Consider the following 13,991-nt stretch of genomic DNA (forward strand, 5'->3'; position numbering starts at 1 on the left):
TGGGTATCCTGTTAATCCAGTCCCCTCCCCCCTGGGAATCCTGTTAATCCAGTCCCCTCCCCCCTGGGCATCCTGTTAATCCAGTCCCCTCCCCCCTGGGTATCCTGTTAATCCAGTCCCCTCCCCCCGGGAATCCTGTTAATCCAGTCCCATCCCCCCTGGGCATCCTGTTAATCCAGTCCCCTCCCCCCTGGGTATCCTGTTAATCCAGTCTCCTCCCCCCGGGCATCCTGTTAATCCAGTCTCCTCCCCCCTGGGCATCCTGTTAATCCAGTCCCCTCCCCCCTGGGTATCCTGTTAATCCAGTCCCCTCCCCCCGGGAATCCTGTTAATCCAGTCTCCTCCCCCCGGGCATCCTGTTAATCCAGTCTCCTCCCCCCGGGTATCCTGTTAATCCAGTCTCCTCCCCCCTGGGCATCCTGTTAATCCAGTCCCCTCCCCCCTGGGTATCCTGTTAATCCAGTCCCCTCCCCCCTGGGTATCCTGTTAATCCAGTCCCCTCTCCCCCTGGGAATCCTGTTAATCCAGTCCCCTCCCCCCCGGGAATCCTGTTAATCCAGTCCCCTCCCCCCTGGGAATCCTGTTAATCCAGTCCCCTCCCCCCGGGAATCCTGTTAATCCAGTCCCCTCCCCCCTGGGTATCCTGTTAATCCAGTCCCCTCCCCCCTGGGAATCCTGTTAATCCAGTCCCCTCCCCCCGGGAATCCTGTTAATCCAGTCCCCTCCCCCCTGGGAATCCTGTTAATCCAGTCCCCTCCCCCCGGGAATCCTGTTAATCCAGTCCCCTCCCCCCTGGGTATCCTGTTAATCCAGTCTCCTCCCCCCTGGGCATCCTGTTAATCCAGTCCCCTCCCCCCGGGAATCCTGTTAATCCAGTCCCCTCCCCCCGGGAATCCTGTTAATCCAGTCCCCTCCCCCCCGGGAATCCTGTTAATCCAGTCCCCTCCCCCCTGGGCATCCTGTTAATCCAGTCCCCTCCCCCCTGGGCATCCTGTTAATCCAGTCCCCTCCCCCCGGGAATCCTGTTAATCCAGTCCCCTCCCCCCTGGGAATCCTGTTAATCCAGTCCCCTCCCCCCTGGGTATCCTGTTAATCCAGTCCCCTCCCCCCTGGGCATCCTGTTAATCCAGTCCCCTCCCCCCGGGAATCCTGTTAATCCAGTCCCCTCCCCCCGAGAATCCTGTTAATCCAGTCCCCTCCCCCCTGGGCATCCTGTTAATCCAGTCCCCTCCCCCCTGGGTATCCTGTTAATCCAGTCCCCTCCCCCCGGGAATCCTGTTAATCCAGTCCCATCCCCCCGGGAATCCTGTTAATCCAGTCCCCTCCCCCCTGGGCATCCTGTTAATCCAGTCCCCTCCCCCCTGGGCATCCTGTTAATCCAGTCCCCTCCCCCCGGGCATCCTGTTAATCCAGTCCCCTCCCCCTGGGTATCCTGTTAATCCAGTCCCCTCCCCCCGGGAATCCTGTTAATCCAGTCCCATCCCCCCGGGAATCCTGTTAATCCAGTCCCCTCCCCCCGGGCATCCTGTTAATCCAGTCCCCTCCCCCCGGGTATCCTGTTAATCCAGTCCCCTCCCCCCTGGGAATCCTGTTAATCCAGTCCCCTCCCCCCGGGAATCCTGTTAATCCAGTCCCCTCCCCCCTGGGTATCCTGTTAATCCAGTCCCCTCCCCCCTGGGAATCCTGTTAATCCAGTCCCCTCCCCCCTGGGTATCCTGTTAATCCAGTCCCCTCCCCCCGGGAATCCTGTTAATCCAGTCCCCTCCCCCCCGGGAATCCTGTTAATCCAGTCCCCTCCCCCCTGGGTATCCTGTTAATCCAGTCCCCTCCCCCCTGGGCATCCTGTTAATCCAGTCCCCTCCCCCCTGGGTATCCTGTTAATCCAGTCCCCTCCCCCCGGGAATCCTGTTAATCCAGTCCCCTCCCCCCTGGGAATCCTGTTAATCCAGTCCCCTCCCCCCCGGGAATCCTGTTAATCCAGTCCCCTCCCCCCTGGGCATCCTGTTAATCCAGTCCCCTCCCCCCGGGAATCCTGTTAATCCAGTCCCCTCCCCCCCGGGAATCCTGTTAATCCAGTCCCCTCCCCCCTGGGTATCCTGTTAATCCAGTCCCCTCCCCCCTGGGCATCCTGTTAATCCAGTCCCCTCCCCCCTGGGTATCCTGTTAATCCAGTCCCCTCCCCCCGGGAATCCTGTTAATCCAGTCCCCTCCCCCCTGGGAATCCTGTTAATCCAGTCCCCTCCCCCCTGGGCATCCTGTTAATCCAGTCCCCTCCCCCCTGGGTATCCTGTTAATCCAGTCCCCTCCCCCCGGGAATCCTGTTAATCCAGTCCCCTCCCCCCTGGGTATCCTGTTAATCCAGTCCCCTCCCCCCGGGAATCCTGTTAATCCAGTCCCCTCCCCCCTGGGCATCCTGTTAATCCAGTCCCCTCCCCCCTGGGTATCCTGTTAATCCAGTCCCCTCCCCCCTGGGCATCCTGTTAATCCAGTCCCCTCCCCCCGGGCATCCTGTTAATCCAGTCCCCTCCCCCCGGGAATCCTGTTAATCCAGTCCCCTCCCCCCTGGGTATCCTGTTAATCCAGTCCCCTCCCCCCTGGGAATCCTGTTAATCCAGTCCCCTCCCCCCGGGAATCCTGTTAATCCAGTCCCCTCCCCCCTGGGTATCCTGTTAATCCAGTCCCCTCCCCCCTGGGAATCCTGTTAATCCAGTCCCCTCCCCCCGGGAATCCTGTTAATCCAGTCCCCTCCCCCCTGGGAATCCTGTTAATCCAGTCCCCTCCCCCCGGGAATCCTGTTAATCCAGTCCCCTCCCCCCTGGGTATCCTGTTAATCCAGTCCCCTCCCCCCGGGAATCCTGTTAATCCAGTCCCCTCCCCCCTGGGAATCCTGTTAATCCAGTCCCCTCCCCCCGGGAATCCTGTTAATCCAGTCCCCTCCCCCCTGGGTATCCTGTTAATCCAGTCCCCTCCCCCCTGGGTATCCTGTTAATCCAGTCCCCTCCCCCCTGGGTATCCTGTTAATCCAGTCCCCTCCCCCCGGGAATCCTGTTAATCCAGTCCCCTCCCCCCTGGGCATCCTGTTAATCCAGTCCCCTCCCCCCGGGAATCCTGTTAATCCAGTCCCCTCCCCCCTGGGTATCCTGTTAATCCAGTCCCCTCCCCCCTGGGTATCCTGTTAATCCAGTCCCCTCCCCCCTGGGTATCCTGTTAATCCAGTCCCCTCCCCCTGGGTATCCTGTTAATCCAGTCCCCTCCCCCCTGGGTATCCTGTTAATCCAGTCCCCTCCCCCCTGGGCATCCTGTTAATCCAGTCCCCTCCCCCTGGGTATCCTGTTAATCCAGTCCCCTCCCCCCTGGGCATCCTGTTAATCCAGTCCCCTCCCCCTGGGAATCCTGTTAATCCAGTCCCATCCCCCCGGGAATCCTGTTAATCCAGTCCCCTCCCCCCTGGGTATCCTGTTAATCCAGTCCCCTCCCCCCTGGGCATCCTGTTAATCCAGTCCCATCCCCCCGGGAATCCTGTTAATCCAGTCCCATCCCCCCGGGAATCCTGTTAATCCAGTCCCCTCCCCCCTGGGTATCCTGTTAATCCAGTCCCCTCCCCCCTGGGTATCCTGTTAATCCAGTCCCCTCCCCCCTGGGCATCCTGTTAATCCAGTCCCCTCCCCCTGGGTATCCTGTTAATCCAGTCCCCTCCCCCCGGGAATCCTGTTAATCCAGTCCCCTCCCCCCTGGGTATCCTGTTAATCCAGTCCCCTCCCCCCTGGGCATCCTGTTAATCCAGTCCCCTCCCCCTGGGTATCCTGTTAATCCAGTCCCCTCCCCCCGGGAATCCTGTTAATCCAGTCCCCTCCCCCCTGGGCATCCTGTTAATCCAGTCCCCTCCCCCCGGGAATCCTGTTAATCCAGTCCCATCCCCCCGGGAATCCTGTTAATCCAGTCCCATCCCCCCGGGAATCCTGTTAATCCAGTCCCCTCCCCCCTGGGTATCCTGTTAATCCAGTCCCCTCCCCCCTGGGCATCCTGTTAATCCAGTCCCCTCCCCCTGGGTATCCTGTTAATCCAGTCCCATCCCCCCGGGAATCCTGTTAATCCAGTCCCATCCCCCCGGGAATCCTGTTAATCCAGTCCCCTCCCCCCTGGGTATCCTGTTAATCCAGTCCCCTCCCCCCTGGGCATCCTGTTAATCCAGTCCCCTCCCCCTGGGTATCCTGTTAATCCAGTCCCCTCCCCCCGGGAATCCTGTTAATCCAGTCCCCTCCCCCCTGGGCATCCTGTTAATCCAGTCCCCTCCCCCTGGGTATCCTGTTAATCCAGTCCCCTCCCCCCGGGAATCCTGTTAATCCAGTCCCCTCCCCCCTGGGTATCCTGTTAATCCAGTCCCCTCCCCCCTGGGTATCCTGTTAATCCAGTCCCCTCCCCCCGGGAATCCTGTTAATCCAGTCCCCTCCCCCCTGGGCATCCTGTTAATCCAGTCCCCTCCCCCCGGGAATCCTGTTAATCCAGTCCCCTCCCCCTGGGTATCCTGTTAATCCAGTCCCCTCCCCCCTGGGTATCCTGTTAATCCAGTCCCCTCCCCCCTGGGTATCCTGTTAATCCAGTCCCCTCCCCCCTGGGTATCCTGTTAATCCAGTCCCCTCCCCCCTGGGCATCCTGTTAATCCAGTCCCCTCCCCCCTGGGTATCCTGTTAATCCAGTCCCCTCCCCCCGGGCATCCTGTTAATCCAGTCCCCTCCCCCCGGGCATCCTGTTAATCCAGTCCCCTCCCCCCTGGGTATCCTGTTAATCCAGTCCCCTCCCCCCTGGGTATCCTGTTAATCCAGTCCCCTCCCCCCGGGCATCCTGTTAATCCAGTCCCCTCCCCCCTGGGTATCCTGTTAATCCAGTCCCCTCCCCCCTGGGTATCCTGTTAATCCAGTCCCCTCCCCCCGGGCATCCTGTTAATCCAGTCCCCTCCCCCCTGGGTATCCTGTTAATCCAGTCCCCTCCCCCCGGGCATCCTGTTAATCCAGTCCCCTCCCCCCGGGCATCCTGTTAATCCAGTCCCCTCCCCCCGGGCATCCTGTTAATCCAGTCCCCTCCCCCCTGGGTATCCTGTTAATCCAGTCCCCTCCCCCCTGGGTATCCTGTTAATCCAGTCCCCTCCCCCCGGGCATCCTGTTAATCCAGTCCCCTCCCCCCGGGCATCCTGTTAATCCAGTCCCCTCCCCCCTGGGTATCCTGTTAATCCAGTCCCCTCCCCCCTGGGTATCCTGTTAATCCAGTCCCCTCCCCCCGGGCATCCTGTTAATCCAGTCCCCTCCCCCCGGGCATCCTGTTAATCCAGTCCCCTCCCCCCTGGGTATCCTGTTAATCCAGTCCCCTCCCCCCTGGGTATCCTGTTAATCCAGTCCCCTCCCCCCTGGGTATCCTGTTAATCCAGTCCCCTCCCCCCTGGGTATCCTGTTAATCCAGTCCCCTCCCCCCTGGGTATCCTGTTAATCCAGTCCCCTCCCCCCGGGCATCCTGTTAATCCAGTCCCCTCCCCCCGGGCATCCTGTTAATCCAGTCCCCTCCCCCCGGGAATCCTGTTAATCCAGTCCCCTCCCCCCCGGGAATCCTGTTAATCCAGTCCCCCCCCCCCTGGGTATCCTGTTAATCCAGTCCCCTCCCCCCTGGGTATCCTGTTAATCCAGTCCCCTCCCCCCGGGAATCCTGTTAATCCAGTCCCCTCCCCCCTGGGCATCCTGTTAATCCAGTCCCCTCCCCCCGGGAATCCTGTTAATCCAGTCCCCTCCCCCTGGGTATCCTGTTAATCCAGTCCCCTCCCCCCTGGGTATCCTGTTAATCCAGTCCCCTCCCCCCTGGGTATCCTGTTAATCCAGTCCCCTCCCCCCTGGGTATCCTGTTAATCCAGTCCCCTCCCCCCTGGGTATCCTGTTAATCCAGTCCCCTCCCCCCTGGGTATCCTGTTAATCCAGTCCCCTCCCCCCTGGGTATCCTGTTAATCCAGTCCCCTCCCCCCGGGCATCCTGTTAATCCAGTCCCCTCCCCCCGGGCATCCTGTTAATCCAGTCCCCTCCCCCCTGGGTATCCTGTTAATCCAGTCCCCTCCCCCCTGGGTATCCTGTTAATCCAGTCCCCTCCCCCTGTGTATCCTGTTAATCCAGTCCCCTCCCCCCTGGGTATCCTGTTAATCCAGTCCCCTCCCCCCGGGCATCCTGTTAATCCAGTCCCCTCCCCCCGGGCATCCTGTTAATCCAGTCCCCTCCCCCCTGGGTATCCTGTTAATCCAGTCCCCTCCCCCCTGGGTATCCTGTTAATCCAGTCCCCTCCCCCTGTGTATCCTGTTAATCCAGTCCCCTCCCCCCTGGGTATCCTGTTAATCCAGTCCCCTCCCCCCGGGCATCCTGTTAATCCAGTCCCCTCCCCCCTGGGTATCCTGTTAATCCAGTCCCCTCCCCCCGGGCATCCTGTTAATCCAGTCCCCTCCCCCCTGGGCATCCTGTTAATCCAGTCCCCTCCCCCCTGGGTATCCTGTTAATCCAGTCCCCTCCCCCCTGGGAATCCTGTTAATCCAGTCCCCTCCCCCCTGGGTATCCTGTTAATCCAGTCCCCTCCCCCCGGGCATCCTGTTAATCCAGTCCCCTACCCCCGGGCATCCTGTTAATCCTGTCCCCTCCCCCCTGGGTATCCTGTTAATCCAGTCCCCTCCCCCCTGGGTATCCTGTTAATCCAGTCCCCTCCCCCCTGGGTATCCTGTTAATCCAGTCCCCTCCCCCTGGGTATCCTGTTAATCCAGTCCCCTCCCCCCTGGGTATCCTGTTAATCCAGTCCCCTCCCCCCGGGCATCCTGTTAATCCAGTCCCCTCCCCCCGGGCATCCTGTTAATCCTGTCCCCTCCCCCCTGGGTATCCTGTTAATCCAGTCCCCTCCCCCCGGGCATCCTGTTAATCCAGTCCCCTCCCCCCTGGGCATCCTGTTAATCCAGTCCCCTCCCCCCGGGCATCCTGTTAATCCAGTCCCCTCCCCTCTGGGCATCCTGTTAATCCAGTTCCCTCCCCCCTGGGCATCCTGTTAATCCAGTCCCCTCCCCCCGGGCATCCTGTTAATCCAGTCCCCTCCCCCCGGGCATCCTGTTAATCCAGTACCCTCCCCCCGGGAATCCTGTTAATCCAGTCCCCTCCCCCCTGGGCATCCTGTTAATCCAGTCCCCTCCCCCCGGGCATCCTGTTAATCCAGTCCCCTCCCCCCTGGGCATCCTGTTAATCCAGTCCCCTCCCCCCGGGCATCCTGTTAATCCAGTCCCCTCCCCTCTGGGCATCCTGTTAATCCAGTCCCCTCCCCCCGGGCATCCTGTTAATCCAGTACCCTCCCCCCGGGAATCCTGTTAATCCAGTCCCCTCCCCCCTGGGTATCCTGTTAATCCAGTCCCCTCCCCCCGGGCATCCTGTTAATCCATCCCCCTCCCCCTGGGTATCCTGTTAATCCAGTCCCCTCCCCCCTGGGTATCCTGTTAATCCAGTCCCCTCCCCCCGGGCATCCTGTTAATCCATCCCCCTCCCCCTGGGCATCCTGTTAATCCAGTCCCCTCCCCCTGGGTATCCTGTTAATCCAGTCCCCTCCCCCCTGGGTATCCTGTTAATCCAGCCCCCTCTTCCCGGCCGTCCCCTTAAACCAGCTTCCTCCCCCCTTGCCGTCTCGTTAATCCAGCCCCCTCTTCCTGGCTGTCCCAATAATCCAGTCCCTTCCCCCGGGGCGTCCTGTTAATCCATTCCCCCGCTCCCTGCCGTATCGTTAATCCAGCCCCCTCCCCACGGCCGTCCCGTTAATCCATTCCCCTCCTCCCAGCCATCCCGTTAATCCAGCCCCCTCCCCCCAGCAGTCCCGTTAATGCAGTCCCCTCCCCCTGGGCATCCCAGCAATCCAGCCCCCTCCCCCCCGGGCATCCCATTAATCCAGCCACCGTCTCCCCTGCCCCATTTCCCCCTCCTTCCCGGGACATTTCCAGAACACCTCTCAGCCAATGGGGTTTCACTATCTGAAGCAGAGTCACTGCAGTGTTGTTGGAAACCAACATTTTCGCACAGCAAGATCCCACTAACAGCAGGCAGTTTAATGACCTATTTTTGTTGGTGTTGATCGAGGAATGGATGGTGGGTTTGAGGGCTATGGGGAGAAGGTGGGAGTGAGGAGATTGAGGAGAGGATGGAGGGAGTTGAGGAGATGTTTGGTTGAGGAACAATGGTTTGCCCTTATCTCTAACAGTGTTCTTCATCTTCTTCCTCCCCCCTCCACCTCCTCCTCCTCCTTCTCTTCCTCCTCCACCTCCTCCTCTTCCTCCTCGTCCTCCTTCTCTTCCTCCTCCACCTCCTCCTCTTCTTCCTCCCCCTCCACCTCCTCTCCTCCTCCTTCTCTTCCTCCTCCACCTCCTCCTCTTCTTCTTCCTCCTCCACCTTCTCTGTCTCCTCCTCCACTTCCTCCTCCTCTTCCTCCTCCTCTTCCACATCTTCCTCTTGCTCCTCCTCCTCTTTCTCCTCCTCCTGCTCCTCCTTCTCCTCTCCTCCTCCACACCTCTTCCTCCTCCTCCTCTTCCTCCTCCTCCTCTTCCTCCTCCTCCTCCTCCTTTCCCCTCCCAGGCCGGGTAACTATGGCCCCGATCGGTGCCGAACCTCCTTTGATGCCGCAGCGCAGATCCGGGGGGAGACTTTCCTCTTCAAAGGTGGGCTGCTGATTTGAGCTCAGTACCACCAGCCACCTCAACCTTCCTGCCCTCACCTCTCTCCTGACAGTGCAGGGTATCTGGCTCCAACAGGGATCCTCATTTACCCGGAACGTGGGCATGGCTTAGACAGCAAAGTGTCAGTGAGCAATTCAACTCTGAGGGGCATTGCAATCAATCCTGAACATTGTCGGATGGCACCCAGTGTGTGGGATTGAGGCCCACTGGGAGCTGGAAAGGCCCAGGCTCTCATCCTGGCCTAGTCACCACTCGGAGCAGGAAGATCCCAGGCTCTGACCCCCGGCCTGTGCCCAGGCTCTGACCCCCAACATGTGCCCTGGCTCTGACCCTCACCTGTGCCCATGCTCTGTCTTTGGTCTGTGCCCTGGCTTTGATCCCCGGTCTGTGCCCAGCCTCTGATCCCCGGCCTGTGCCCAAGCTCTGATCCCCGGCCTGTGCCCAAGCTCTGTTCCCAGCCTGTGCCCAAGCTCTGATCCCCAGCCTGTGGCTAGACTCTGATTCCCGGCCTGTGCCCAAGCTCTGATCCCCAGCCTGCGGCTAGGCTCTGATTCCCAGCCAGTGCCCTGGCTCTGTTCCCAGCCTGTACCCAGGCTCTGGTCCCCGGCCTGTGCCCAGGCTCTGATCCCCAGCCTGTGGCTAGGCTCTGATTCCCAGCCTGTGCCCTGGCTCTGATCCCCGGCCTGTGCCCAGGCTCTGATCCCCAGCCTGTGGCTAGGCTCTGATCCCCGGCCTGTGCCCAGGCTCTGATCCCCGGCCTGTGCCCAGGCTCTGATCCCCAGCCTGTGGCTAGGCTCTGATCCCCGGCCTGTGCCCAGGCTCTGATCCCCGGCCTGTGCCCTGGCTCTGATTCCCGGCCTGTGCCCAAGCTCTGTTCCCAGCCTGTGCCCAAGCTCTGTTCCCAGCCTCGGAGCCCTGGCCTGTGCCCAAGCTCTGATCCCCGGCCTGTGCCCTGGCTCTGATCCCCGGCCTGTGCCCTGGCTCTGATCCCCGGCCTGTGCCCAGGCTCTGATCCCCGGCCTGTGCCCAGGCTCTGATCCCCAGCCTGTGGCTAGGCTCTGATCCCCGGCCTGTGCCCAGGCTCTGATCCCCGGCCTGTGCCCTGGCTCTGATTCCCGGCCTGTGCCCAAGCTCTGTTCCCAGCCTGTGCCCAAGCTCTGTTCCCAGCCTCGGAGCCCTGGCCTGTGCCCAAGCTCTGATCCCCGGCCTGTGCCCTGGCTCTGATCCCCGGCCTGTGCCCTGGCTCTGATTCCCGGCCTGTGCCCAAGCTCTGTTCCCAGCCTGTGCCCAGCCTCGGAGCCCTGGCCTGTGCCTAGGCTCTGATCCCCGGCCTGTGCCCAGGCTCTGTATCCCGGCCTGTGCCCAAGCTCTGTTCCCAGCCTGTGCCCAAGCTCTGTTCCCAGCCTCGGAGCCCTGGCCTGTGCCCAGGCTCTGAACCCCGGCCTGTGCCCAGGCTCTGATTCCCGGCCTGTGCCCAAGCTCTGTTCCCAGCCTGTGCCCAAGCTCTGTTCCCAGCCTGTGCCCAGGCTCTGATCCCCGGCCTGTGCCCAGGCACTGATCCTCAGCCTGTGCCCAGGCTCTGATCCCCGGCCTGTGCCCAAGCTCTGTTCCCAGCCTGTGCCCAGGCTCTGATCCCCGGCCTGTGCCCAGGCTCTGATCCCCGGCCTCTGCCCAGGATCTAATCCCCGGCCTCTGCCCAGGCTCTGTGCCCAGCCTGTGCCCAGGCTCTGATCCCCGGCCTGTGCCCAGGCTCTGATCCCCGGCCTGTGCCCAAGCTCTGTTCCAAGCCTGTGGCTAGGCTCTGAAACCCGGCCTGTGCCCAGGCTCTGATCCCCGGCCTGTGGCCAAGCTCTGTTCCCCGGCCTGTGCCCAAGCTCTGTTCCCAGCCTGTGGCTAGGCTCTGATCCCTGGCCTGTGCCCAGGCTCTGATCCCCAGCCTGTGCCCAAGCTCTGTTCCCAGCCTGTGCCCAGGCTCTGATCCCCGGCCTGTGCCCAGGCTCTGATCCCCGGCCTGTGCCCTGGCTCTGATCCCCGGCCTGTGCCCAAGCTCTGTTCCCAGCATGTGCCCAGGCTCTGATCCCCGGCCTGTGCCCAGGCTCTGATCCCCGGCCTGTGGCCAAGCTCTGTTCCCCGGCCTGTGCCCAAGCTCTGTTCCCAGCCTGTGGCTAGGCTCTGATCCCTGGCCTGTGCCCAGGCTCTGATCCCCAGCCTGTGCCCAAGCTCTGTCCCCAGCCTGTGCCCAAGCTCTGTCCCCAGCCTGTGCCCAGGCTCTGATCCCCAGCCTGTGCCCAGGCTCTGATCCCCGGCCTGTGCCCCAGCTCTGTTCCCTGGCCTGTGCCCAAGCTCTGTTCCCAGCCTGTGGCTAGGCTCTGATCACCGGCCTGTGCCCAGGCTCTGATCCCCGGCCTGTGCCCAAGCTCTGTTCCCAGCATGTGCCCAGGCTCTGATCCCCGGCCTGTGCCCAGGCTCTGATCCCCGGCCTGTGCCCAGGCTCTGATCCCCGGCCTGTGCCCTGGCTCTGATCCCCGGCCTGTGCCCAGGCTCTGATCCCCGGCCTGTGCCCAAGCTCTGTTCCCAGCCTGTGGCTAGGCTCTGATCCCCGGCCTGTGCCCAGGCTCTGATCCCCGGCCTGTGCCCAGGCTCTGTTCGCAGCCTGTGCCCAGGCTCTGATCCCCGGCCTGTGCCCAAGCTCTGTTGCCCGGCCTGTGCCCAGGCTCTGATCCCCAGCCTGTGGCTAGGCTCCGATTCCCAGCCTGTGCCCTGGCTCTGATCCCCAGCCTGTGCCCAGGCTCTGATCCCCGGCCTGTGCCCAGGCTCTGATCCCCAGCCTGTGGCTAGGCTCTGATTCCCAGCCTGTGCCCTGGCTCTGATCCCCGGCCTGTGCCCTGGCTCTGATCCCCGGCCTGTGCCCAGGCTCTGATCCCCGGCCTGTGCCCTGGCTCTGATTCCCGGCCTGTGCCCAAGCTCTGTTCCCAGCCTGTGCCCAGGCTCTGATCCCCGGCCTGTGCCCAGGCTCTGATCCCCGGCCTCTGCCCAGGATCTAATCCCCGGCCTCTGCCCCGGCTCTGTGCCCAGCCTGTGCCCAGGCTCTGATCCCCGGCCTGTGCCCAGGCTCTGATCCCCGGCCTGTGCCCAAGCTCTGATCCCCGGCCTGTGCCCAAGCTCTGATCCCCGGCCTGTGGCCAAGCTCTGTTCCCCGGCCTGTGCCCAAGCTCTGTTCCCAGCCTGTGGCTAGGCTCTGATCCCTGGCCTGTGCCCAGGCTCTGATCCCCGGCCTGTGCCCAAGCTCTGTTCCCAGCCTGTGGCTAGGCTCTGATCACCGGCCTGTGCCCAGGCTCTGATCCCCGGCCTGTGCCCAAGCTCTGTTCCCAGCCTGTGCCCAGGCTCTGATCCCCGGCCTGTGCCCAAGCTCTGTTCCCAGCCTGTTGCTAGGCTCTGATCCCCGGCCTGTGCCCAGGGTCTGATCCCCGGCCTGTGCCCTGGCTCTGATCCCCGGCCTGTGCCCAGGCTCTGATCCCCGGCCTGTTCCCAAGCTCTGTTCCCAGCCTGTGGCTAGGCTCTGATCCTCGGCCTGTGCCTAGGCTCTGATCCCCGGCCTGTGCCCAAACTCTGTTCCCAGCCTGTGGCCAGGCTCTGATCCCCGGCCTGTGCCAAGCTCTGTTCCCAGCCTGTGGCTAGGCTCTGATCCCCGGCCTGTGCCAAGCTCTGTTCCCAGCCTGTGGCTAGGCTCTGATCCCCGGCCTGTGCCCAGGCTCTGATCCCCGGCCTGTGCCCAGGCTCTGATCCCCAGCCTGTGCCCAGACTCTGTTCCCAGCCTGTGCCCAGGCTCTGATCCCCAGCCTGTGCCCAGACTCTGTTCCCAGCCTGTGCCCAGGCTCTGTTCCCCGGCCTGTGCCCAAGCTCTGTTCCCAGCCTGTGGCTAGGCTCTGATCCCCGGCCTGTGCCCAGGCTCCGATCCCCGGCCTGTGCCCAGACTCTGTTCCCGGCCTGTGGCTAGGCTCTGATTCCCGGCCTGTGGCTAGGCTCTGATTCCCAGCCTGTGGCTAGGCTCTGATTCCCGGCCTGTGCCCAGGCTCTGTTCCCCGGCCTGTGCCCAGGCTCTGTTCCCAGCCTGTGGCTAGGCTCTGATTCCCGGCCTGTGCCCAGGCTCTGTTCCCCGGCCTGTGCCCTGGCTCTGTTCCCAGCCTGTGGCTAGGCTCTGATTCCCGGCCTGTGCCCAGGCTCTGTTCCCGGTCTGTGCCCAAGCCCTGACCCCAGGCATGTGCCCAGGCTCTGTTCTCGGCCTGTGCCCAGGCTCTGATTCCCGGCCTGTGCCCAAGCTCTGTTCCCCAGCCTGTGCCCAGGCTCTGACTCCTGGCCTGTGCTGGGAATTCTGTTTCCCCCCTGACAGCCATTTCTCTCCATTGCTCCCTCAGGCCGGTTTTTCTGGCGTCTCACCCATTCTGGACACCTGGCCTCCCTCCGGCCTGCACGCATCAGCCGCTTCTGGTGGGGTTTGCCTGGCAACCTCAACCGTGTGGACGCCCTGTATGAGCGGACAGCCGATCACAGGATTGTCTTCTTCACAGGTGAGGATCTGGGACCTGCGGACTGGGGTCTGGGGACTGGGATCGGGGCCTGGGGACTGGGGTCTGGGGACTGGGATCGGGGTCTGGGGTCTGGGATTCTGGATTCTGTGGACTCGGGGTCTGTGGGTCTGGGGCCTGGGGCCTGGGCGCTACTATCTGCACCTGTCCCACATGTAGGGCACCAGTACTGGCTATTTGGGGATCGGGGCCTGGGATTAGGGCCTGGGGACTGGGATTGAAGTCTGAGATTGGGGCCTAGGGCATAGTGTTACGTCTTCTTGTTTTCTGGTTCTCGGATGTTGGAAATAATCACACTTTAAACTTGGAAAGGCTTAAGCTTTACATTTATTTGTTCAGTCACCATACTGCCTGCTGTAGGGCTGGTGAGACTGGTTTTGTGTTACATATCACATGACTCTCCAGTACAACCATAAATGTAGCCCCGTTGGAATACTTAACAGAACAACTAGTTCCCAGCTAATTAGTTCCTAGCACTTTACATTTAGTATAACAATATGTAACACCTGTGATCGGAGCCTGGGTCCCGGATCCTGGACACAAATATCTGCCCCGATCCCACATACTGGGCACCAGTACTGGCTGTTTGGGGTCCGTGGTCTGGGATTGGAGCCTGGGGCCTGGGATTGGGGCCTGCGATCTAGGTATGGGATTGGGGCCTGGGCTTTGGCCTAGGATTTGGGCCT

General features: G+C 62.0%; 1 protein-coding gene across 1 annotated transcript in view; it reads left to right on the top strand.

Annotated features, from left to right (window-relative positions):
* The window catches only part of LOC137359190 (matrix metalloproteinase-17-like), a 97,161-nt gene that overhangs the window by 75,082 nt on the left and 8,088 nt on the right, over nucleotides 1-13,991 (top strand). Inside the window, exons 6-7 of the mRNA XM_068025253.1 lie at nucleotides 8,619-8,701; nucleotides 13,135-13,287. Coding sequence (XP_067881354.1) covers nucleotides 8,619-8,701; nucleotides 13,135-13,287 — 236 coding nt within the window. The remainder of the gene's footprint in view (nucleotides 1-8,618; nucleotides 8,702-13,134; nucleotides 13,288-13,991) is intronic.

The sequence above is a fragment of the Heterodontus francisci genome, unplaced genomic scaffold (genome assembly GCF_036365525.1).
Source record: "Heterodontus francisci isolate sHetFra1 unplaced genomic scaffold, sHetFra1.hap1 HAP1_SCAFFOLD_738, whole genome shotgun sequence".
Classification (NCBI taxonomy): domain Eukaryota; kingdom Metazoa; phylum Chordata; class Chondrichthyes; order Heterodontiformes; family Heterodontidae; genus Heterodontus; species Heterodontus francisci.